Source organism: Ptiloglossa arizonensis, chromosome 8 (assembly GCF_051014685.1).
Source record: "Ptiloglossa arizonensis isolate GNS036 chromosome 8, iyPtiAriz1_principal, whole genome shotgun sequence".
Classification (NCBI taxonomy): Eukaryota; Metazoa; Arthropoda; class Insecta; order Hymenoptera; family Colletidae; genus Ptiloglossa; species Ptiloglossa arizonensis.
This window is the reverse complement of record NC_135055.1, coordinates 16,355,181-16,380,657: the sequence shown is the minus strand read 5'-3', so window position 1 is coordinate 16,380,657 and position 25,477 is coordinate 16,355,181. Positions and strand designations below refer to the sequence as shown.

The 25,477-nt window shown below is 29.7% G+C and overlaps 8 protein-coding genes across 15 annotated transcripts; 6 read left to right on the top strand and 2 right to left on the bottom strand.

Annotated features, from left to right (window-relative positions):
* Positions 1-1,017: 1,017 nt before the first annotated feature.
* Positions 1,018-4,569, bottom strand: LOC143150448 (putative lipid scramblase CLPTM1). 3 transcript variants are annotated; one of them, XM_076318717.1, is made up of 7 exons: positions 4,419-4,569; positions 3,790-3,984; positions 2,858-3,442; positions 2,665-2,782; positions 2,392-2,595; positions 2,178-2,315; positions 1,018-2,101 (listed from the first exon to the last, which is right to left on the bottom strand). In XM_076318717.1, the coding sequence occupies exons 2-7, from the start codon at positions 3,952-3,954 to the stop codon at positions 1,341-1,343; spliced, it is 1,971 nt and encodes a 656-aa protein (XP_076174832.1). In that variant the 5' UTR covers positions 3,955-3,984; positions 4,419-4,569; the 3' UTR covers positions 1,018-1,340. The 3 variants fall into 3 exon arrangements, with proteins under 3 accessions (XP_076174832.1, XP_076174833.1, XP_076174834.1); XM_076318718.1 differs by having other exon boundaries at positions 3,790-4,025; positions 4,419-4,554; XM_076318719.1 differs by having other exon boundaries at positions 4,452-4,500.
* On the top strand, positions 4,240-7,545 carry Caf1-105 (chromatin assembly factor 1, p105 subunit). 4 transcript variants are annotated; one of them, XM_076318723.1, is made up of 7 exons: positions 4,240-4,506; positions 5,042-5,348; positions 5,421-5,553; positions 5,623-5,926; positions 6,001-6,264; positions 6,342-6,569; positions 6,686-7,544. In XM_076318723.1, the coding sequence occupies exons 2-7, from the start codon at positions 5,208-5,210 to the stop codon at positions 7,197-7,199; spliced, it is 1,584 nt and encodes a 527-aa protein (XP_076174838.1). In that variant the 5' UTR covers positions 4,240-4,506; positions 5,042-5,207; the 3' UTR covers positions 7,200-7,544. The 4 variants fall into 4 exon arrangements, with proteins under 4 accessions (XP_076174838.1, XP_076174839.1, XP_076174837.1 ...); XM_076318724.1 differs by lacking the exon at positions 4,240-4,506 and adding an exon at positions 4,610-4,820 and having other exon boundaries at positions 5,169-5,348; positions 6,686-7,545; XM_076318722.1 differs by lacking the exon at positions 4,240-4,506 and adding an exon at positions 4,611-4,820.
* A 3,408-nt stretch (positions 7,546-10,953) lies between these two features.
* Positions 10,954-13,314, top strand: LOC143150565 (tubulin alpha chain). Its single transcript, XM_076318944.1, has 9 exons — positions 10,954-10,965; positions 11,156-11,378; positions 11,458-11,562; positions 11,723-11,919; positions 12,027-12,119; positions 12,239-12,424; positions 12,554-12,802; positions 12,870-13,033; positions 13,101-13,314. The coding sequence occupies exons 1-9, from the start codon at positions 10,954-10,956 to the stop codon at positions 13,225-13,227; spliced, it is 1,356 nt and encodes a 451-aa protein (XP_076175059.1). The 3' UTR covers positions 13,228-13,314.
* An 877-nt stretch (positions 13,315-14,191) lies between these two features.
* LOC143150168 (BRISC and BRCA1-A complex member 2) lies at positions 14,192-16,401 on the top strand. Of its 2 annotated transcripts, XM_076318237.1 has the most exons (5): positions 14,192-14,484; positions 14,597-14,898; positions 14,973-15,347; positions 15,418-15,487; positions 15,566-16,401. In XM_076318237.1, the coding sequence occupies exons 1-5, from the start codon at positions 14,397-14,399 to the stop codon at positions 15,814-15,816; spliced, it is 1,086 nt and encodes a 361-aa protein (XP_076174352.1). In that variant the 5' UTR covers positions 14,192-14,396; the 3' UTR covers positions 15,817-16,401. The 2 variants fall into 2 exon arrangements, with proteins under 2 accessions (XP_076174352.1, XP_076174351.1); XM_076318236.1 differs by having other exon boundaries at positions 15,418-16,400.
* Positions 16,402-16,760: 359 nt separating this feature from the next.
* Positions 16,761-17,891, top strand: Naxe (NAD(P)HX epimerase). Its single transcript, XM_076318238.1, has 2 exons — positions 16,761-16,968; positions 17,089-17,891. The coding sequence occupies exon 2, from the start codon at positions 17,105-17,107 to the stop codon at positions 17,807-17,809; it is 705 nt and encodes a 234-aa protein (XP_076174353.1). The 5' UTR covers positions 16,761-16,968; positions 17,089-17,104; the 3' UTR covers positions 17,810-17,891.
* Positions 17,892-18,153: 262 nt separating this feature from the next.
* Positions 18,154-18,936, top strand: Robl (dynein light chain roadblock). The gene is made up of 3 exons (XM_076318239.1): positions 18,154-18,277; positions 18,351-18,429; positions 18,504-18,936. The coding sequence occupies exons 1-3, from the start codon at positions 18,275-18,277 to the stop codon at positions 18,713-18,715; spliced, it is 294 nt and encodes a 97-aa protein (XP_076174354.1). The 5' UTR covers positions 18,154-18,274; the 3' UTR covers positions 18,716-18,936.
* Positions 18,937-21,713: 2,777 nt separating this feature from the next.
* On the bottom strand, positions 21,714-23,398 carry LOC143149981 (XK-related protein 6). The gene is made up of 4 exons (XM_076317910.1): positions 22,967-23,398; positions 22,546-22,864; positions 22,308-22,463; positions 21,714-22,246 (listed from the first exon to the last, which is right to left on the bottom strand). The coding sequence occupies exons 1-4, from the start codon at positions 23,276-23,278 to the stop codon at positions 21,768-21,770; spliced, it is 1,266 nt and encodes a 421-aa protein (XP_076174025.1). The 5' UTR covers positions 23,279-23,398; the 3' UTR covers positions 21,714-21,767.
* Positions 23,399-23,771: 373 nt separating this feature from the next.
* Positions 23,772-24,573, top strand: LOC143149982 (transmembrane protein 138). Of its 2 annotated transcripts, XM_076317912.1 has the most exons (4): positions 23,772-23,905; positions 23,982-24,054; positions 24,170-24,344; positions 24,410-24,573. In XM_076317912.1, the coding sequence occupies exons 1-4, from the start codon at positions 23,772-23,774 to the stop codon at positions 24,499-24,501; spliced, it is 474 nt and encodes a 157-aa protein (XP_076174027.1). In that variant the 3' UTR covers positions 24,502-24,573. The 2 variants fall into 2 exon arrangements, with proteins under 2 accessions (XP_076174027.1, XP_076174026.1); XM_076317911.1 differs by having other exon boundaries at positions 24,170-24,573.
* Positions 24,574-25,477: the final 904 nt, after the last annotated feature.

Below are 25,477 nucleotides of genomic sequence, written 5' to 3'. Positions count from 1 at the left end.
TCCTGCAAAACTTACTAATAGACAAGGAAAGTTATTAATATAATAAAAAGAACTCTTAAAACTAAATCTTCAAAAGTAGTCGCAATATTAAAAAATAAATGTAACACGGATGTGCACCCTATAATTGGAAGAACTATTAGAAGTACTAGATACAAATTAAAAGTTGTGAGACGAGAATTATATAGTAGTAGAAAAATTGGAAGAAAAAATTGAAATGTGTAAACAATTTTATACATAAAAATGCTAAATTTTTTAACAAAATACTATTCTCAAATGAAAGCAAAATTAACATTCTTCAGTATGATGGTAGAATTTTAATTTGACGAAAATTTATGGTGATCATGGTATGAGAGTGTATAAGCTAACTCTTTTGAAGTTGGAGACCTTGTAATTAATTGAAACTAAAATATACCAACATGGTTATTTAAATATTTTAAAAGGAAACAAAAAAAAAAAGGAGGCAAAATTAAATTAACGATCGAACTATTATTTTGAACAGGACGATCCAAAACTATTTTTAATACTATTTGTCATAATATTATTAATCTAGAAGAACATCTTTGGGCTGAACTAGGATGATAAATTACATCAAAACAAGAGCTAAAGAAAGTATTTCTGAAAGAATGGTAAAATATAAGTTCAAAAATCACAAACAAATTAGCATGCAATCAATGCCCAATCATTTGAAAACTGTTATGAAGAAAAAATATAAAATATTAAATTCAATATTGTATTAATTTATATTTCATAAATCCTAACTATGCCAATACTTTTGTTTTGATAAAAACTGCTTATTGTATACATTTTCTATTACTGATCATGTAGTTGTTTTACTTTCCTGTTTTTTGTACATTTAATTTAGAGATTTAATACAGTATTTTAAAAAAAGATTTAATAAAATATCGTCCTTGGTTTCTGATTTACCCGCAATTGTATTATAAAACATTGCCTGTGCCATTACTTTTGTTCGACACTATACATACAACAGAAAAATCGCAGCTTGAAATATTTTCTAAATATCGAAATAAAGTTTATATTTTTTCAATATTGTACAAGACAATAATTATTACAAAGTATTGAAATAAAAACGAAAGATAAACGTAAATTCGAAACAAAACACGATGACAATAGTTTTCTAAAAGAATATATATAGTTATTTATGTTCGTACTAAATTATTTTCTGATATTTTGCCTAGTACAACAGATATCGACATTCTTATTGAAGTGCGTCGATATCATTGTAAGGTTTTTTATTTACTAATAATAAGATTACTAATAAGTTTATTCATTTCAGATGAAGTTCGAATAATACATTCAATGCTAACATTATATGCCAAATGTTACTCATTTTTTTTATCTGTTTCATTTTTCGGACTATCTTTAATAGCTTGCTGTTTTTTGTCATTAGTAATCTTAGCTTCCATTTCACCAGAGAAACCAAATTCGTTAACCCTAGAATGATCAGTTTTATATATCCATCTTTGGTACAAAAATATGAAGAAAACAATATCATCGCGGAAGCAACCAAATCTATAAAGTGTTGGCATTTTTATAACGAACGCAAAAATATCATCGACAAATGTATTTAAACATTTGTAAGACATCATACGCCATGGAAGATGTGCCACACTTTTTAATTTATAATTAATAAATAATTGTGGTGTCATCATGATAAATCCAAATGTTAGTAAAAATCCATAAAGTACTTTAAGAATCCAAGAATACCACCCTTTATGTTCTAAATACATTAATGAGTAAATTGCATATCCTCCTAAAAGAGGATAAAGAGCCCAAGATAAATACTTAAATGCAAGTTTATCATATTCTTTTGTGGAAGATTCTATGTATGACCCTTTATCATGAAAATTTATTTTTGGAAAGATACCAAATATTTTTGAATTCCAATTAATGCTAATGTCTACGACCTTATGAATTTTCCATATTTCTATGCACAAACCTATTGCAGAACTAATCTGAACAAGTATATACGTTTCATCGTCAAGAACATACAGTAAAATAACAAGTGATTGAAAAACGTTGAAAAATACAGATCGAACAGACAAACCTTCTAATGAATTACGATTGTTCCAGAATTGAATATCTGAAAAAACGCATAAAATAATACTTTATAATAAATTCTGATATAAACGTCTATTTACAAAAAAGATGTGTCTTACCATTCTTAAATGCTAAAAATTCGAATACGCTGTGCAATATTGCTATAATTATAGTCAGACCCAACAAATAAGGATTTGTTTCTAATAATGTTTCTTTCAAACTATCTTGATCATCGTCGTGTTCTTCTAATGAATCTCCTATATAAAAGAGACTGTTATGTAACTAAAATTATATTTAAGACTTTCAATACATTCTGTTAACTGTATAACATACCCATAAAGGAAGGTGCCCACATATTTTTCCGTTTTTGAGCTTCATATATTTGCCACTTAAATAAAGAAAGAGGTTGGTAAGTTAAACTAAGTTCAAGCTCCTTTACAGTATCATTCAAGGGTTGATAGTCCCTTTGCATGTTCCAAAAGTCATTTAAGTATATTACAGGTTTATAAAATGTTTCTCCAGGTAAAAATTGGATATCTATTAAAAAAATAAATGTGTAAGCTGTAGGTAACATAAATCACATTTTTCAGTGTCTGATGCACTTACATATATCTAAAGGTGATGGCACTTGACCATATACCCAAATAGTTTGATCAGTTATTAAATTAATAGTTAAATTAGGATGCCAAAGTGATACATACTCCTGATTCATTAATTCAGTTTTCTACAATAAATAATTAACACATTCAGTTCTTTATGAGTGAAATATTTTTGAATTTTGAATTATAATTATACATACCTTAATTTCTTGATTTGTTTCGATAGTTTCACCCATTAATAAGTTGTGAGTTTTCTGATAATTGACTTTCTTAAATTTATTTAACATTTTGTGAGAATATGACATATAATCACCTGCATAAATATTCTTGTTTGCTTTAGGATTTGGAGATTTTCCTTTCTTTGTAACATATACATGAAGGTATATGGATCCATTATTCTTTAATTGATCAGATGGCTTAAATTTATAGTTTATAGTCTTTGTACCATCTTTATTTGGTCCACTATACCAATCTCCATATATTAATCCTTGTTCCAACCATATTAATTTTTCTGAATCATTAAATTGTGTAAAAGACTCAGATTCCGATAAATAAACATATAAATCAAATAATGTCCCATTTTCAAATATATTTGTAGCTTGTAAACGTGCTGAATTGACAGTGGCTGTTGACTGATGATTAATATCAATTTGAGAACGTCTAAATAGATAACTAATACAAAAAATAATAAGGGCACGTATAATTAAAGACTTTGTTATTGCAAAGAATGATTCAAGATGTGAAGGCTGATATTTTTTCCTTTGCTCATCAATTTCTGCATTTACCTGTAAACAAATTAGAAAAATAACAAATTTTTATCAAGCAGTGTTGCAAAAATAGTTGAAAAACAAAGTACATAACATCATCCTTGAACAGAACAGGTTGCAGTGGCTATTTAAATTACACTAGCATGTTATTAAACAATCGTGGACGTTATCAGAGGATTTACAAAAACGACAAATTATATATTAAACTATATCAAACAACATTTTTAAATAATGTTTAAGTTAAATATGACACACAAAATGTGTAGCAATAAAATTAAATCCGTTAAACATAAGAAACGACAAATACTTTTCATGGAAAAGTAAATTAAGTAATAAATAGATAAAAGACGATACAATTAACACACATCTCTTTCCTCGTTTTCCGCAGGGACCAATTCTCCATTATGTTGATTGCTATCCATATTTTCTTTGACATCGACTTCTACTTTACGATCCTGACTATCATTTTCAGCATCCACCATTTTTGTGTTCGGATCAGTGTTCCCAGTTGGGCCGGGTTTTTCACGCATACGCGTTGAAAACAGTATCAGTACTGTGCCCTGATTGAATGAAAACGGGTATTGTATAGCCTTCTATTTCACTGTTTTAGAAAATTGTTTAAAAGTTTTTAGAAAATGAATAAATGAACTAAAAAAGGGAAAGGTGTTTATAAAGAATGATTTAAAGAATCCAAGCATACTTTTTTTAGATTTTTAAAAAAGACTCTGATTCGAAATTTATGCAAGGTGTTTATTGAGACCGGGACCCATTGCACTTTGACGCCCATAACATTGATTATGGACATCACTGTTTCATCGTCATCGGATCGTGCATGCGCAAAAAAAACTCGATTGTTTCAAGTGCAGTTACAATTAGATGTATTTTCTTTACATTTTCAAAGGGAATCACACACACCGAATATTCAATGTACTTTTCAAATCATGTGCTTCATAACATTTAATTAGAAGGCCCTAAGTCAGAAAAGTTTTCATACCCAAGAACCAACCAAGTCCTTCTCGACAGGTACCTTGGCACAGATGCTGGTAATTTTCCTCTCTCACGGCACAAATTAATATCTCTGGGTAAACTTCAATATGAACGCATTTTCAATATACCGTCGCCAACGCTGCATTCTTTTGGTGCTAAAATCCCTACATGTATGTTACAATTCATAGAAATTCATGGTAAATAAAATGACATGACTACGAGAAAATTTAATTGGTCCCGCGCGTCTCTGAGCAAAATCGTAGTGTATACTAAAATTACAATTTTTAATGCCACATCTGTGATTTGATCATCATAACAATAGTGATAATGTACATTTAAAATCACACGTTTAAGTCAAAACATTAAAAGTCCTGATATGTCACATGAAATCAAACTTTTAATGATTCAGGTACTATATAAATAACAACTTGTGTAAATATTTATTTAACAAATATCTTCGTGTCAATACTATTTCAATCATGTCATTCTGCTTATTTGCATTTTTCGCAAGTTAAACAATAAATGTATTAAATGTGTATATTGTTTTTTAATAACTCTTCGAGAAAATACAAATCTAATAACTTAATTCATTTTATTTTCACTACACTCTTTCATTTTGATACTAATAAGGTCTAACTAGAACAACTATCGGCTGATTACAATTGAAGACACAAAAAATATGTATTTTGGCGGGAATAATGTGATACTTGGAGAAGGTTAAACGTCGTTATTCGGTTCATTGTTATCATTATTATAGTTTTACATTGCTGCGTTGCGTCTTTGCAACTTTTAAATTATGTGGTGCACAACTCCCGAAATTTCATGGCATAATCGTGATCCAGTTTTAAGTATTGATATACAAGCTGGAATTTATGAAACATCAAAGGGTGAAGTTTTCTGGCGAATCGCGACTGGCGGTGCTGATTCACATGTCTTGGTAATATTGTAGATAATTCGTACATTGAATATTTCGTAAAAAATAAATCGGAAAATCACCTTTCCTTATCAGATATGGCACTTAACAACAAATGAAAGTGGTGGAGCTGTAGTAAAATGTGTAACAGATTTAGAACGGCATCAAAAAGCAGTAAACGTAGTGCGGTTTTCACCTTCGAAAGATATTTTGGCTTCAGGGGATGATGGTCCGTAATTATATGTCTGAATTAATTAGATAGAAACTGATTGAAATTTAAATATATTTTTACTATTAGAGTCTACCATTGTTTTGTGGAAACAAAAGGAAGACTGTGAATTTCACATTCTTTCTGATGAAACTGAGAATAAGGAACAATGGATATCTTGGAAAGTTTTAAGAGGCCATCTTGAAGATGTTTATGATATTAGTTGGTCTCCACAGTCTAATATGTTAGTCTCTGGTTCTGTGGATAACACAGCAATTTTATGGGACATACGTAAAGGACGATCTGTAGCTATATTACCTGATCATAAGGGTTTTGTACAAGGAGTTACGTGGGATCCATGCAATCAATATATATGCACGATAAGTACAGACAGGTATATCTACAATATTTTTATGGAAACATGTTTGACATTCATTTTTCATATTTAATTTATCATATATTTTTTAGGATGTGTCGTTTAATTGATATAACTACCAAGAAAACTGTACAAAGGGTTTACAAAGCTAAGATTCCCACATTAGCTGATCATCCACTGAAAGATAGAATAGTGCGATTATTTTATGATGATACATTTAAGTCTTTCTTTAGAAGACTCACATTTTCTTTAGATGGAATGTTAATTATTGTACCATCTGGTATAATTGAACCATTAGAAACTACAGAGAGAATATCTAATGCAACAATAATTTTTTCAAGACACAATTTGAAAGAGTAAATTTTTTAAAATTATTTAGTTTTTTTAATTTATTATATTATGCAATGAATTTAATATATCATAATGTTTGCAGACCTCTTATGTTTTTACCTTCTCTGGATGAATGCACTATAGCTGTTCGATGTTGTCCTATTTATTTTGAATTACAAGAGAATGGTTCAGCACCTGTGATAGCATTACCTTATAGAATTGTGTTTGCAGTTGCTACACAACATTCTGTATTAATATATGATACTCAGCAAATTTCACCAATTGCTGTAATATCTAATATTCATTATACCAGATTAACTGATATTTCATGGTAAGTAACAGTCATTTTACTCATTTTACCTATTTTTTAAATAGGACGAAAAAGAAGTGTGCGTGTGTGTATTTGTGTTTGTGTTTGTTTTTAATTGTATATGTACCATTTTTTAGGTCAAGTGATGGTAAAATTTTAATAGCATCTTCAACAGATGGCTACTGTTCTATAATACAGTTTCAAAAAGGTGAACTTGGTAAAGAGTATAAAAGTGGAAATAATACTCCAATAAAATTTACCAGCAATAAGAATTACAAGTCTTCAGTATCGAATAATGATACAAAAAAAGTAACTGAAAATCTTTTAACAACCATTGACATAGACAATAGTGCAATGGATATTGATATGTGTGAGGTGGAAAGTGTTTCCAAGAAAAACTTAGAAAATATGATAGATGAAAATATATTTTCAAAGAATATTACTATAAAAAAAAAAAAATTAAGTAATGAAGCAGAAGTTGAAGAGACTGAAGATATTAAATTAGTTTATAATGAAGATAGTACTAGTGAAATTGCAAAAGTAAGTGCAAAAAGTACACCTAAAAAGACAGAAGCACCTTTACTTATTTCTAACAAAACACCACGTAGGGTAAAACTAATTACCCTTTCCAGTCCAAGAGGACTTAAATAGTAATCTTAATACGAAGATGTCTAAAAACTATAAAATATTATGTGCGCGCAAATACATTTTGTATCAACTCTTGTATTTTATACCAACTGTTATTGCAATAAATATTTAAATTATATATTTAAATTACTATAATATATTCTATTAAGAAATGAGATACCACTTAAAATTATGATAATCATTAGCAATCTAAATGTATTAACTTTTTCACTGTTTTTGAACTACACATGTTTCAATGACTTCTTTATTTTGTTCATATTATGTTGAGCAAAAAGGCAAAAAGGCAAATGTTTATCAGCAAGAGAATGTTAATAAAATATAAACTATAGCGGTATACTAATTTATAAAGGCAAAACTGTCGTAATGTTTTCATATGTACTTGAAAAAATTGTATTATTCAACGCCTACTTATAGCGCATACATATTTGCACATTATAATTTTAAGGTATTTAAGAAATAATATAAACTGATTTTACTTTATTTCCGAATATAAAACAGTGTTGAACATATAATGTTTGCATTTAACACAACATAGTTCTATTTGTATTATTTTTTGTGCAGTAGTATAATTACTCGTTCATAATTAAAATACTCGTAACAAAAGATCACTATAAAAATTTTGCTTAAAATATTTTTAAGTATATGCGTGTAAACGGAAAAATATATTTTTATACCTTTTATTAAATAAGCGGTCAGCATCTACGCGTTATTAAGTCATTCAACTTGTGTTATTAAGTTATAAACTCTTACGTTTATACTACTACGGAAATACAATTGTTTGTATATGTCAATTGTCGCGAATACTATAGCATCAAGTTTGTCACCTGCGAAGGCTAGTACAGGTATTATATACCTGCGAGTATTAATATGGCGTATCATAGTGATCTGACTGTTTGCTAAGGCAGACAGTAGTCGAATCATAGCATATTCTAACACGCTTTTTATTCTCGAAGATTTATATAAACAGCAATGGTAAGTAATTTTTTGTATTATATAACTCATTTATATATTTATGCTTTCTAATAATTTAATTGCAAATTATAATTAAAAATAAAAATAATTTCATCTGGTCATGTTTAAAATAGAGTATTTTGTTTTAATAGATAATATATTCGTTATAGATTAATTAGAAAATTACTTAACTAAGAAAACTGATTTAAATCGCGCTAAGTATCCATGATAATTATTATTGGAGAAATGGGATTTCTGGATAGTAGCTATTAGCCAGATAATAGTTTGTAAATTTCAGTGTAAAACTATATAATAGTGATGTCGGTATAGCTAGAACATCGAGTGAGTAATGTAATTATAATAGAATGCACAGCGTATCCACCTAACTCAAATGACCGATTAAAGAATTATCGATAGTAAATCGTGTATAAAATAGTTCCTAAAGTTGAGACGTTAGAACATAAAGCAAATGCTTCAAAGCTCGATAAATATTTCATGAAAGAATAAATCGATTTTAAACTTACAGAGTATGGTAAAGGTCTGTAATTCGCTTCAAGTTTCGTAATACATTTGAATTTAATTCTTTGCAATACAATACCACGGGTACATCTATTTTAAATATTTGACGCCTTTGTATCCTTTTATTTGCAGGATATACTTAATCCATCGATAATCTGTTAAAATGAATGTATATAATATTTTAAAGAAAGGCAAACTGTCTCTAGTGTTTTATAATCGATATTTTGTGACTCATAGAGGTGTACAATCTGTAAGAATGTCGCCCAAATGTAGTACATTGTCAAACTGAGTATACATTATAAACAGATTTATTTCACGTTTGAGGAAATTTCAATAAAGGTTCAATATGACTTGAAATCAGTCATATTTCACTTAATATCTTTACGCGAACTTAAATACATAACATGTAGGTATGCATTAAGTTTGTAACAATTTATCTCGTGGGGAGATCATCTCTTCGCTGAATCGCAAAATTGTGCTGCGCATCAACCGATGTTCGATCAAGCTGCTATGGTTACAGTATGTCAACCTATAAAAATCGATGTTTAACATCATACACGTAGAGGATGTGATATATCGGAAGAGTCTATGACTCCTATCTATGCACGACAGCGAATTTACCCTTTGGTTACAACTATCTATAATGACAAGGCGCTTTTTTTTTTAGAAATCGGTTGAATTATTAATCGAAGACATTGGTAGGTCAAGGTGATAAAGCTTTACAACGTGCTGACAGGTCGCTTCATGTCGATGGAATTTCGATATGTCAGTTTGTAATCATCCCTTGTTGAGTGACTTAGCTTATCTAGTTTAAAGACGTCATCGGTAAATGTCATTTAAGCGGTCCGGTATTTTGACCTAGTTAAATGATTGTACCATAGAGTGTCTATCTGTCTGAACCTTCAGGTGCTACCTGACTGATAAAAGAATATTGTGATATTAAACCCGATTTTATTTCAATGAATTCTGCTAACAGTAACTAGAATCTTCTTCGTGTAAAGTGTCTTTTGTTCTATCTTAAACCTTGAAATAAAACTCGTATGGAGTATTTATTCGTTGAGAGCAGACGGCTCAAGATTGCGCGCGCCATATATATAACATAGTGTGTACTTGTACGATTTCTGAACGATCGTTTCTTGCTCTTATCGTATTGAAGGGGAGACCAAATCAAAAGGACTGTAAGCGAACGAAAACGGTACGAGACTGACGAAAGCATTATTGTGCGTAAAGGATGATAAAATATCAATGTTTCGTCTGACTCCGATCGTTCATTGCTCGCTTTCAATCCCTCTGACAGAGTAGGGTCGCGAACGGTTCCGATTTGGTTGCAAATTTACATAATATGTAAAGATACACAAAATATCTAAAATAAAATGTACATTTCAATGTTGAGAAGATGAAACAGCAGATTTTATTCGCTGGAATTAACTTGCAGAAATTGTGAATTGTTTCAACGAGCATATTACAAGCAATCGTTATTGATGCTAGTACCACGAGTGGCTTTAATGCGGTACCATAAGCGGTCAGCTAAACGAATGGAATTTTTGTATTATTTCTTGAGGCAACTCTATATGTATACTTACCATTCTATTTGGAATAAAGAATTCAATTTTTTGTGTTTCATGAACAATCGATGTCGATTTCTATAAATAAATATGGTCGAATTACTTTATTTGAGTTAAGTTCAACATTGTTCGTTAATTTTGGCATTTTGTTCTAATACGTCAAAAACTATACAATTTTTTTCAAAAAATTTGTTACATCTAACCGAGTTCATTCTTCGGGGATCGAACTTTGGTTGATGATTTTCACTTCTTAAACTTGTGTTACCGCAGCAAAGAAAAAGAAAACATGTATTATATTTTACCATACTTCAAGCCTACAAAATTTCATTCAAACTGAAATCGAACCGTGAGCAGTTCTTCCTTGTGAAGGCAGGAGAAATTAAAAAAATGATGGGCTGTAGAGTTTAGCTCTCTATCAACGAATAAATACTATAAAGATAAAGGTGGCTGTATAACTTGTGTTATTCGAATTGTTCAACGAAGAGGAGAAAATACATTTAGTTGTACCAAATAGTTTCATAGTCGATTATCGTCTAAGAAGAAAGTAACACAAAAGTATACGAATGAAAGTGAATTAAAACACAAGTGCAACTCTTAAGTAGATATAACAATTTTATACGCTGTATGTGTTTCTATATTTTCACCTAACTGTGTACGCTCATCGAATTATATTTTATGCTTGTTAATAAAAATATCAATTCGAGCAACTGGTTGATATAAAAATGGCAAAGAAGGTATGCTATCACGTTTAAGGGATCTTTCGTTCTTTTCAATACCGTGTCTTCGTCGTGTTTCTTATGCGTTTACTGAAATTGAATTAAATTCAATTCCGATGACTTGTGAACGTTACAATAAGGACACTCTACAATACCCTCGAGGGCGTTGAAATTAACGGACAATTTTTTTTTTTTTTAATCGTTACAGCGGGAATGCATATCCATTCATATTGGACAGGCAGGCGTCCAAATGGGTAACGCCTGTTGGGAACTATATTGTTTAGAACATGGAATCCAACCGGATGGGCAGATGCCCAGTGACACGACCGTGGGTTACGGGGATGACTCTTTTAACACGTTCTTTTCTGAAACAGATTCGGGAAAGCACGTACCGAGAGCAATTTTCGTTGATCTTGAGCCAACAGTAGTAGGCAAGTTTTTTCAATGTTATTTCAAACAACAATTTCATTTACTAATAATTTCAATTGACAAATCTCTATGGTGCTTTAGATGAAGTTCGTACAGGCACGTATAGACAGTTGTTTCACCCTGAACAGTTAATTACGGGAAAAGAGGATGCTGCGAATAATTACGCTCGAGGCCACTATACGATAGGTACGCTTTATTACCGGGAATTTCAGGTACTCGATTCAAATCGATAATCTCAGTCGATATAAAATTTCAATTGTAACAATAGAATAACAACGGTGATTTTTTTTTTTTGCAAAAATTTTCATTATTTTGTTTATTTAATTCGGCGAGTATCAATTTTTAGGAAAGGAGATCGTGGATCTCACTCTGGACCGAATTCGTAAACTGACCGATCGGTGCCGAGGTTTGCAAGGTTTTTTAATTTTCCATTCGTTCGGTGGTGGTACGGGATCAGGATTCTCCAGTCTGTTGATGGAAAGATTAACCGCCGATTATCCGAAGAAAAGTAAATTAACTTTTAGCATCTATCCAGCGCCACAGGTGAAGAAGCAACACGGTCCGCTTGGTATACGTGGAATGCAAATAAATACCACAATTCGTCAATAATAACGAACAGTATTGTATTAAAACCAGCATGGTTTATGCAGGTATCGACCGCTGTCGTAGAGCCGTACAACGCGATTCTTTACACACATCCGACCTTGGAACATTGCGATGTAGCCTTCATAGTTGATAATCAAGTTCGTACCATCGTTGATCAATGTCTGTGATTTCCTAATTCAGTTACAGTTCAACGATAAAATAATGTCGCGGTTCAATATTCCGCGCTGGTTTATTAATAATCGATCATGTTTCGCAGGCCATTTACGAATTATGCAGAAGAAACTTGAACATCGATAGGCCAACGTATACGAATTTGAATCGTATAATCAGTCAAATCGTTTCCTCGATCACTTCGAGTTTACGATTCGATGGAGCTCTTAACGTCGATCTTACCGAGTTTCAAACGAACTTGGTGCCCTATCCGCGTATTCATTTTCCTCTTGTAAGTTATCGTAAGAAATGCTACAATTCTCCCTGAGATAATTGTCTTTGAATCTCAAAAAGAAATTTGACTTGAACTACTACTATTTTGACCAAAAATAGTCAAATAAGTGTATCATATTGTTCACAGGCAACGTACGCACCTATTCTATCGGCCGATAAAGCAGGTCACGAAAGAATTACGGTGGCGGACATAACGAATTCTTGTTTCGAACCGAATCATCAGATGGTAAATTGCGATCCGCGTAGAGGTAAATATATGGCCGCATGCATGCTTTATAGAGGGGACGTCGTCCCCAAAGATGTGAACGCAGCTATTGCGATGATTAAACGACAGAAACATGTTCAATTCGTCGAATGGTGTCCCACCGGTTTTAAGGTTCATTGTTGAAAAGTATTCGATGCAATTAAGTAATGAATATGTTTGATAATGAAATTTGTCTTAGGTAGGGATAAATTATCAGCCGCCAACTGTGGTACCAGGTGGTGATCTTGCAAGAGTGGAAAGAGCCGTGTGTTGTCTCTGCAACACCACTGCGATAGTCGATGCGTGGGCCAGAATCGATCATAAATTCGATCTTATGTACGCCAAACGAGCGTTCGTTCATTGGTATATTTCTTTATCTTTTATTCGAATATTTGATTAGAATATTTTAAATTAATGTGATTTATCGTAGGTTCGTCGGTGAAGGTATGGAAGAGGGAGAATTCGCAGAAGCCAGAGAAGACTTGGCTGCTTTAGAATTGGATTACCGTGAAGTACAAGAAGACGCTGCCAACACCGAAGACGAAGAAGAATACTAATATTACATCAAGTAATTTTAAGTACATTGGAAATTTATTATTTACATAAATTTTCATCTTACGGGATAATAAACAATATTAATAACATTCGACTTCCCTTGCTACTTCCAAGAAAATTTTTGTTGTGTATCTATTGCTTGATACTTTTTTGAATCAAAAGAATTCTATTCAAGTGATTACCATTACGTGTGTACAATTATAAACCACATTGGGTTTTATGAATAAAATCGAAATAGACAATACTTAATGGAAATTCGTTTTTGAGAAAGAAACTAATATTTTAGACTATACTAAGTGGTTTAACTAAATAAAAGAAATATAATACGGAAGTATGTAGGAGGGAATACTTTATTAAAGTATACGTGTACTGCAATATGGTTGATATAAATAGCTCTTTAAATTTTCATGTACTCAATTATTCATTTATTATTTGTACTTGAAGAAAAATCAATGCAAATTCATTGAAAGCAATGTTGTGTATGCGGCAGCAAATTTATTTATATAATGTATGTAAATACTTATTAATATATAGTACAAGGAAGTCAGTCGATAGGACCAAAACTTTATAAGAGATATCGAAAACTTTATTTTAACAATAAATTATATATAAAATAATACGATTAATAAAATGAAATGCAAAAGATTGTGTTTGAAGTACAAGTTTTACTTGTTACCTATTATTACGTAAGATTGTAGATTTCTGCCACTGGTACCAATTTACGCTTAACTACATCCCTAGAATTAGTAAAGTTAATAAATGTATATTGAATAATAGTTGTTTAAATAACTTTCTGATTTTAATCGATATTCCGTTTTCAACAATAAATTATGTTTAATTTTCTATAAACGCCATGATCATTATTGTGATTACCGTTATTGCATTTATTTAAGATTAAAGATGGGGTAAAGCCACTCGATGACAGCGCTGTTATATATATAGTACAATTGACGTAGTAGTTCTAAATGGTTCTAAACGTCAAATCGCTATGAGCATTTAAAAACAATTGGTTTCTGTAACTAGAAAATACTCTTTTATAACGTTGAAACAATGTATTCATCGAACGCTGTTTCTTAGAAGAAATCGTTTGATACGTTAGAACAATACAGTGAAAATATCATTTGTTATCACAGTTTATGAAATTTTGGTTATATTAAACACAACTGTTAATATGTTAAATCAACGGTACCAAATTTTATTTCCTGTAGATTCATATATTGAACCACTTTTACTACGTGTTCTAAAAACTGATAAGCTTGGTAAGACATAATACTAAATATAGTTGTATATAAAATGTATTATATTCTATATTATGTTACTCATTGCAACATATTTTATATTTATCATATTGTTTTTCAATATCTTCTCAAGGAATATGTTGCGAGACAATCGAAGCAGATTCCATATCATCCAGCTGTGGCAAAAATAAAGGAGATCGTTTTAAATTGTCTATTCCTTACGCTAAACAAACTTTAACTTGGAATGTATTTTTTGACTCACAGTGCCCTGAAATGGGACCTGATTTTATATTCAACGATGATACTTTTTTAGCCGATATGGATGTAGATATTTTATCTACAAAAGTACCCAGTCTTGCTAAATGGAATCCTGATAATGGAGATGCATTATTAAATGTTCTTGTGGAACTTTTAGCGTGTTATAAAGAACATCAGGTTTGTAATTTATTGTTTATTGAATATTAAGTGTATAAACTATAGGAAGTATAATATTTTTTCTTTTACATTAGATACAATTACTTCAAAAGGAAGAAGAATTACAACGTGAATATAGTATGTTAATGAGATCAAAAGATATAAGATTAGAAGATGTTGAAACAATATTGTTACCATTAGGTTCTAAACCAATGGAAGCTAAATTTCTAATAAGTTTTTCAGTAGATCTTTCACAGTTGCAAAATAGTACTTGTGAATCAAGTGATGTAGCAATACTTCTTATAACATATTGTGGAGTAGATTGGAATTACATTATACCACAACTTTTCTTCAAAAAATCTGTAGAAGATATTCTTGGTGGAACCACTGCATTACAGATACCATGTTTTCCACCTCATAAATTTTTAATGGATTATGTACCAGAAATAAAAAAATTTGTAGCAGAGAAGGTGTGTAATTCTCTTTTATTAAGTTGTGAGGTTGTTATTTTGGTGTTAATAAAGGCAATTTTTATTCTAGATAAATTCATTAGCCCAAAGTTTAGAAAAAAGAAGAAATTTTTTAGCAACACTGATTGCTTTGCAAAATGGTAGTTTCATTGAATTTGATGCAGTATACTATACTAACGCAACGCTTTTATTAACTAAGCAAGACTTTTTCTTTATAGTAAAAATCGATCTTCCATTGGGATTTCCTAAAGAACCACCTAGAATTATGTTACAGTCAGTATATCATATGGTAGGATCAAATACAATATATAGTGAATGGGTGGAAAATTTTCCTTATAATTCCCAATGGAAACCATTAGAAATGATTGAAAAGTTATTTAATCATATTGTACGTAATGTTGTTGAGGACTTTAAGCATAATTCTATTAAAATTGATTCTTTGACATCTACTTCAAAACTTAGTTCATAAATTAATACATTATAATTTATTACAATTACTTATAACAAAAATGACAATGTCATTTGAATCTTCCTAATATTTACATTTGTTATTTAACTGTGCATTATTGTATAAATTTACCAATGATAGTAAAGTTCTTTATGTTTCCATATATACATATAGAGTGTTTGACAGTAAGTATTCGAAACTTTAAAGGGTGATTCTACATGACAAATTAAGATGAAAATCAAGAATGATGAAATTATGTTTAAGATTTTGTATCAGAGTTATTAATTGTTGAAAATATGTGTGAAAAGTGTCAGAAATAAGGATTTTACTGCCAATGCACAGAAGTCCGTGTCACTTACCTCATAGTTGACATAATATACAATATCATGCAATACTACTATAGTTTTTTCAAAAATTACATAAAAGATTTAAATAATAGCAGTTTTTATGACAGTATCTGAAGATTTGGTACTGAGATGGCTATTGTACTGCCAATTATTATCTTTACTGTGAAGTAGTGGATAGTAAGAATTATTGTAAAATCATGCCTTAAAGTTTTAGATGTCTGTTGCTGCATACTTTATATATATAAAATTATATTTAATTACAATTGTCATTGGAAAAATAAAAATAATAAGAATTACAATTTTTTTTAGACTAAGTTTTATGTGATATTAATGACAAATATATTATAAAACATTAAATAATATTTTAGTTATTATACAAAATGCTTTGTGCATAAAAAATTGTTAAAAAATATTTTAAATATGTCTTATTATGTAACTCTGTAATCTGTTCATTACATTTATAAACAATTTAATAATTATATCTTGTGTTTAGCTAAACGCATTATAAATTCTGCATACAACTGAACTACTAGTCGCATTTTTTAAATTTTTAATCAAATTCAACTGGGAAATAGGTTATCTAAAAATGTTACGATGTAGTTTTCAAACATTGCGAAGAATATAAGTTTCACAAGTTGATCACTATGTGTCTCTACAAAGTGTAAATTGTCAAAAATTATTCAAGAATATAGCAAAAATAATTGAAATACATGTGCATTCTGATGAAAAGATTTAACGTAATTACAAAATAAAAGAAATTTCCACCTTTCATTAACATCAACATTTGTTCACGTTAATAAAGTGTAGGAATAACATATTGCAAGAGGTTATAATATAATTTTTTACTATACGCTTCCATTTATTAAAATTAATAAATGGTACCATATATAAGCCGCTATATAAAACCTATTTTATCTGACAGTAAATGTGTTTCTTTTTTTAAAAGAATATCATATGCCACCATGACAAAGTACTTGAAGCAACAGGAAAGCATTAACATAGATAAAGATTTGTTTGAAAAATATAAATTCAGTGTGGATCAATTAATGGAACTAGCTGGCCAGAGTTGTGCTTTTGCCATTGCTTGTACTTATACTTCATTAAAAAGTTCTGCGCAAAAAATTTTGGTCTGTTGTGGACCAGGAAATAATGGCGGAGATGGACTTGTCTGTGCTAGACATTTGAAACAATTTGGATATACTCCTGAAATTTACTATCCTAAAAGAACAAGTAACACTTTGTATGAAAATTTGTTACATCAATGCATTGAAAATGATATTCCCTTATTGGAAAATGATTTAGAAGAGTTTACTTCAAAACGTTTGCGTGACTTTGGTCTAATAGTAGATGCTTTATTTGGATTTAGTTTTAAGCCACCAGTGAGAGAAACATTTATTCCTATTATTCATTTATTAGAAAACACAAGTATACCTATTTGTAGTATAGATATACCATCAGGTTGGGACGTTGAAGGTGGTCCACCTACAAACGGCGGTATAAAACCAGAAATGCTGGTATCATTGACAGCACCCAAAATGTGTGCTAAACAATTTAAGGGGAAATATCATTTTTTAGGTGGCCGATTTGTACCTAAAAAGTTGGAGATAAAATATAATTTGAATCTACCTGAATATTTAGGAACTGATTTAATCGTTCCATTGTGTTAAATTTTGATACAATAATTAATTAAATTATTCTTGTATTACACAATATATGTGTTGTGATTGAGAAATAAAGTTTTTACAGATATTTAAGAAAAATAAAAATACAATTTTTGTATATGCCTTTAATTCCCGACAAAGAAACATTCTACACACAGAAACATCATTTCTGTTAAAATAAAATTGAGACTTTTTATTGTCACTACAACGCTCGATTATATTCAAATCCAATTACATAATTTAAATTTACCGCTATAATGTTACACACGTATCTAGATGGCGTTTGACGCTACAACTTACATCTATTCATACTATCTTCAATGTTATTTATAAAATATATGAACGAATAGTAGTCGGTAGGATCCAAGTGACGTTTTGTTATTACCAAATTCATTATATATATATATATTATAATTGCAGACTTTATAACTAATATTACTACATTCAGAACAAGATATACATAATTAAAAGATGGTAAGTTTGCATAAAATAGTAATTGTACATTTAGTTTATATATTATTTTGGGTTAACATAATATGTGTTTAAGGCACAAGAAGTGGAAGAAACTATGAAACGTATTCAATCTCATAAGGGAGTATTTGGAACAATTGTAGTGAATGCAGAAGGTGTGTTGCATTCTTATATAGATTAATTATTAACGTAATTATTATACAAAATTTAATAAAATTTTGGTACTCAGGTATTCCAATCAAATCTACACTCGATAACACTACAACAGTTCAATATGCAGGTTTGATTAGTCAACTGTCAGATAAAGCACGATCTGTTGTTCGAGACCTGGATCCAACAAATGATCTTACTTTCTTACGTATTCGTAGTAAGAAACATGAAATAATGGTTGCTCCAGATAAAGAATTTATACTTATAGTAATACAAAATCCAGTTGATTGATACCCATCAAGAGATATAACATATATGAAAATATGTTTTATTATTTGTTGATAAATTATTTCATGTAGCACATTCCACTTTAACTTTAACTATTCAATATCACTGTCACAAGGAAAGCAATGTTTGATTTTTATTTCTTAAATAGCTTTAAAGAATGTGCTTTACAATTGTTTCTAAGTAATGAAAATCATGCATGCTGTGTTATAAAATAACGAGAAAAAAATATCAATTAATGAAAAATTTCAGTCACTACAATTTATTGAATTAAAATTTTTTATTTAGTATAAATACTAGTTTGTGTGTTATATAATTCATATTGTCGCTTTAAAATAAATTTTGGTTACAAGAAAGTTTAATAGGTCTTAATGTTTATTTGGAAAATATTTTTGATATTATACCACCTTTAAAATTAAATTTTATTATTTTTCTTTATCTAATCCTAATTGTTTCACACTGCTTTAAATAATTTTTCATTTTTTATAGTTATTTTTACATGTTGTTTATAAATATAATACCCATTATTCATAAATAATAGGTGAAGTAAAAAGTTCTGGGCGCTTTTTCTCTTTATTTCGACGATGAAATTAACAAAGTTCGTTATGCTTCAACAAAGAATCGCAGGCATCAATTTGCTCCAAAAGGTTCTTTTGCATCAGTTTGTGTAGCACCCATACATCAAGCTTCTTCTTGAGATTAGCTTTATGCAAATGGTTCCAAACGGTTTTCTGGCTAATCTTCAGTTCCTGGGCAATGAAATAAGTGTTCGCATGCCGGACTGACTCGACGATTTCCATGATTTTATCAACATTTTCGACGATTGGCCTACCAGAGCGTGTCTCATCCTCGACGCCCATATTACCAGAACGAAAGCGTTGGAACCACCGCTTTGCTGTTGCATTCGATACTATATTGGGTTCATAAACAACACAAATTTTTTTGGCCGCCGGCTCACTAAAGCCATCTTTTTACTTCATGAGTGAAGTAAAAAGTTTTGAGCGTTTTTCGTTAGATGGCTTTAGTGAGCCATATCTCACGATGTATACGTTGCATCTTGTTATTCTATACTGCAACTTAAAGGCGACATAATGCTTTAAAAAAAGTTCACTAACAGTTTTGTGTTTAGAGAATTCAGTTGTGTGTTAGAGCGTTCCAAAATGGCCGTAAAAAAAGAGAAAATTCGATACATTCTACAGTACCACTATGACCAAGGGGAAAAAGCGGAGCCGGCGGCCAAAAAAATTTGTGCTGTTTATGGACCCAATACAGTATCGAATGCAACAGCAAAGCGGTGGTTCCAACGCTTCCGTTCTGGTAATATGGACGTCGAGGATGAGACACGCTCTGGTAGGCCAATCGTCGAAAATGTTGATAAAATCATGGAAGTCGTCGAGTCAGACCGGCATGCGAGCACTTATTTCATTGCCCAGGAACTGAAGATTAGCCAGAAAACCGTTTGGAATCATTTGCATAAGGCTAATCTCAAGAAGAAGCTTGATGTATGGGTGCCACACGAATTGACGCAAAAGAACCTTTTGGAACGAATTGATGCCTGCGATTCTTTGTTGAAGCGTAACGAAATCGATCCATTTTTGAAGCGGATGGTGATTGGGGATGAAAAATGGGTCACATACGAGAACAACAGGCGGAAAAGATCGTGGTCCAAGCGCGGTGAGCCGGCCCAAACGATCGCCAAGCCCGGATTAACGATCAAGAAGGTTTTACTGTGTGTTTGGTGGGATTGGAAGGGAATCATCCACTATGAGCTGCTCCCATCGGGCCAATCACTCAATTCGGACCTATACTGTCAACAACTGACTAGATTGAAGCAGGCGATCGACGAGAAGCGTCCAGAATTGGCCGATAGGAAGGATGTTGTGTTCCATCGAGACAACGCCAGGTCCCACACATCTTTAACGACGCGCCAGAAGCTCCGAGAGCTTGGATGGGAAATCACATCACACCCGCCGTATAGCCCAGACCTGGCACCAAGCGATTATCACCTTTTCAAGCATTTGCAAAATTTTCTTGATGGTAAAAAACTGGCCTCAAGAGAGGCTTGTGAAAACGAGCTAGTCAAGTTTTTTACCAATAGGGACGAGGACTTCTTCAATCGCGGAATTATGAAATTGCCTTCAAAATGGACAAAAGTTATCGAACAAAACGGCGCATATTTGATTTAAATCTGAAAATTTTAACTTTGTTAATTTCATCGTCGAAATAAAGAAAAAAACGCTCAAAACTTTTTACTTCATCTATTATTTTATACTTTGAGTTATATGATATGTAACCAAGGTTTCATTTGTAACAGAATCATTGCACACAAATCTAATAAAAATAATTCCGTTTATTACAAAATATATAAAATACATTGAATCCAAAAATGGTAAAGCATATAAAATTTGTAATACATATCTAAAATTACTGTAAATTTTGTTTCATAATTTGAGCCTTACATATTTGTAATTTCTAAATACTTATGTACTTAATTCAACTATGAGAATTCTTTAATATACATATAATTATACAATGAGCATAGTAAAAATGGTATAAACTATGTATTATAATAATACTCTCTAGTCATGATTCCTTCAGCCTTATTAAATGTGGGCAGTATTGCATAAAAAGTACCTATCATTTATTATGTAGCTTGTTCTACATACGATATATACTAGAATTCATTCTCTTTAAACTATAAACATTTATACTATGTGTATAAATATTTATAGATTAATATTTAATTGAATTGTATTATGAAAAAATAATATTTGATTCTTTACAAATCAAATGTGAAATCACAAAAAGTCATGCTTATTGTACAAGATTTTTTAAAACTTGTACCAAATACAAGATTTAAAAGTAAAAACATATTATTATAAATATAATAAAATAATCTATGAAAATAAATATGCACTATTTGTATATGTACAAATACTATTTCAAATAATAAATATTTGTACGATTTGTAGGTAATATATCAGCTAAATTCCTTTTTAAAATTTTTGAATAAGAGTAAAGTATATTACTCAATGGATTTGTATTATATGATTTACAGTCATGTATTTATAGAATTTTGATGTTTTAAGGACGGATGAAAAACACTGTAATAAATAATCATAGCTGTTATACCTAATACAAAAGGTACAATACACAGAGCAATGAGTATATTGAAATACCAGGCATTTTTAACTTCAATTGATGAAGTATATATCCAAAATATACTTGCTGTAGTATTTTCAAGAAAACAAAGTATGTAAAAAAATACATGTTTAAAAAGTGGGCTACCATCTACTGCATTCAAATATATAAATACATGAACTACACCAATTACTATGGAAAATAATATAGAATAAATGCGTTCTGTTGCTTTTGGAGGACAATGTGGAGCACGATTGTAATTCTTACAAAATTCTAATATACCATGAGAATCAATAATAATCCAAATACTCATAACGATCCAATGACAAACACAACCAATGGTGGTGTATATTGGCCATACACTTGCAACAACACTTAAAGACAATATTCTTGAAACTAAAAAATTGTTATATAAATGTAAATTTTTAGTTTTCTTATACAGTATTAATTTACATACCAGTTGTGCAGAAGTGCCATAAGAATTGAAGAATTGTTCCAGTAATTGAAATGTTTAGTTTATCATGTTGAACTAATCTAATACTGCGATGATAACTAGCCATAGCTATTCCCATACTTCCAAGTGAGAGAAGGATACTAGCTACTTGATAAATAACTATAATGAATACAATATCATTTTTACTTGTTAGGTCAATATTATAAAATAATAGTTAATAGACATATGAAAACATATGTACATTCAAAATTAGTATTGCTGTAATAGTCCTTTAACAATATGGTTAACTGCAAAATTTGTTGAGGAGCTGCTTCAAGAAAACATTCAAATACTCTTAATAAAGCAACATCTTGATCTTCTTTAAGCATCTTTAGATAATATCGTCTTTGAGCGTTACGATTGTTCAAGTTTTGAAACTTATAAGCCTTCAGAGCATACCCCAAAGTTTGATAACAACGAAGTACTGGTGCTAATTGAAATGCAATAACTACAATACAGAATATCTTTTTTGTTAATATTGCATGTATGCATTTATATTCTGATTGATTTGATGTAAATGTCTATGAAAAAAATATATCAATCTTAATATGACTGAAATAAAAACACTTAATAAATTTTATTTTAAATTATATCAATTTTTTTTTTCTAATGCAACAATTTACCTTATCATCTTGACATAGCATTTTTCTATTAATTATGACATTTATAAATGAAGGTAGACAAATAAAAGTAGTTGTCAGTGCAAAATATGTTGTTTTCCCATCCAATAAATATTTTATGGCAAGGTGCCAATCCATTCCTATATGAACAACACGCATAACGATTGAATACCCAAGAAAAAAAATATCCCAGTAAGATATACTTGGATTTTTTAAAGGAACATCTACATCGTCACTATCCAATTCCAATATAGGAAAAATACCAATTATTTGTCGTGTATGCAAATGTTTATTATTTCGAATTTCCATTCTCATATGTTAAATAATTTTAAGTATCACAATTCATATCTAATTGTAAATGTTCTATGAACTATCAATTATACAGTTCGTTTACAATATTTGTTTCATTCATATTTATAACCTTAATATAATTCATTTCGTTTCATTTCATTTCATTTCACTACTTGGCTTAAAATTTTTATTATACTAAATATCATTTTCACATTTCAATAACACCTAATAATCAAATGCACGAATTCAAATTACTATATAAAACTAGTTTAATATACTTTAAAAACAGTATTGTGTGCAACTTATCATCTGCTGATTCACGCGTGACAATGATTCCAATATATATATATATATATATATATATATATATATATATATATATATATATATATATATATATATGTACGGAATTTACGTTACCATAGTAATCTTTGTAATATAACAATACAGTAATAACACTACGAAATTGTGAATCTACAAATTATAATCTATCAGTGGATTCTTTTTTTCGTGATAAATGAATACATTAAATACAAAGAAATATTTGGTAACTGTAATTGTGCAGTACTTAATATTACTTTTTGATGTATTCGTTAATTCCTTTGCTGGATTTTCACGACAGAATCCAATTAATTTATTGATTCTTTATGTGTATGTAATGCTCTTTTTACCTGAATCTGTTAAACACCATTTATGTTTCAATGTTGCTTTAATTACTGTTTTTAAGGATTCAAGACTTGTGTCTTGTTATGACCCTCACAGTTCTTCTAGTTAATTTTTTTTCCACGTACATCTTCCAGGTAATTATTTAAAAATGATAATGAAAATCTGACACTTAATTTTCACATAACATATTTCAAACTGTAATTATTTATCAAACATTATACACCAATTGTATACATTTTTTTTATACAGGTCGGATTAATACAATTATTATATACAAAATTCCGTATAACATTAATATTGTGTATCATATATATGATACTAAGTATCAGTCTTCATACATGGGACATTAAAATGAATTGGTCATCACCTTTCAAATACCATTGGACTAAAGATTTTCATGTTTTTTACTCATTGCACAGAGGAGGTAATAAATTAAGTAGAGAAATATTTCATATTTTTAAATTTATCTTATGCTTAGTTATATTAAAGTTGCAGTTTTGTATTACTATTTCTATAAGAGAGCGTCTCTCAGAATTGCAGATCCAAGATTTTATGAAAGTTCTACGTGGATGCAAAATTAGTTGAATCTTCCATAATCAATTTTTATATTTAAATTTATGTAATATCCAAAGTAATGTAAAAATAAAAAATTAAAATATGATAAATAATAGAAATATAACAATAAAACTTTTCATAATGCTTTTGTGTAAATCAATTTTTTTTACTTTGTGAAAATTATACAATTATGTTCAATGTAGAAAACTTGTGTGAAGTTAACACCTATAATTAGATGTTACTGAGACAATTGTTTCAGTTTATCTACATTTTTTAAAAACAATTATGTTTAAATAAACATAGTATACAATAACATTAAACATCTTAATATGTTTTGAGAATAATTCATGTTTATGTACAGTATAAAAATTATTATTTTAAAGTATTTTTTACAACTGTGTCGACATGTTACAAAAATAAAGTGTAAAACTTTGTACAATTTTTATAAACATGGGTATCATATTTAAATTAATATGAAACATACGTAACTTATATTATATACATTACATTACATTTAAGCATTAAATTATAAGTTACAAGACAAATAAATGAGAGAAATATACCTATTGTAATACAATCATTATTCATGATATAAAATGTTCAATTTGTACTACTTAATATTTTAAAACATACGCTAGTATCACAAGAATACACCTTTTAAAGTGCATCAATGCAAAAATAGAAGTTTGAAATAATTTGCTAATTTTAGAATTTAATATCATAATTATCCTTGTAATTATCATTTGTATTTATTATTTCAAACATTCTAATGTAAATTATATGTTGAATTATCTCTGCAATTTAAGTAAAATATAATTAATATAATATATTTGCAAATAATGAAAAGTCCAAGTAAAAGATCGAGGTTTTAGTCATTTTAACAGAATACGTATTACTCTCGTACTCTTAATATTTCGTAATGGTATATAACATTTAAAAATTTCTATAGATTTGAATACCCTATGAGCTGAAAATGGAAAACTATTATTCCTTTTATTATTT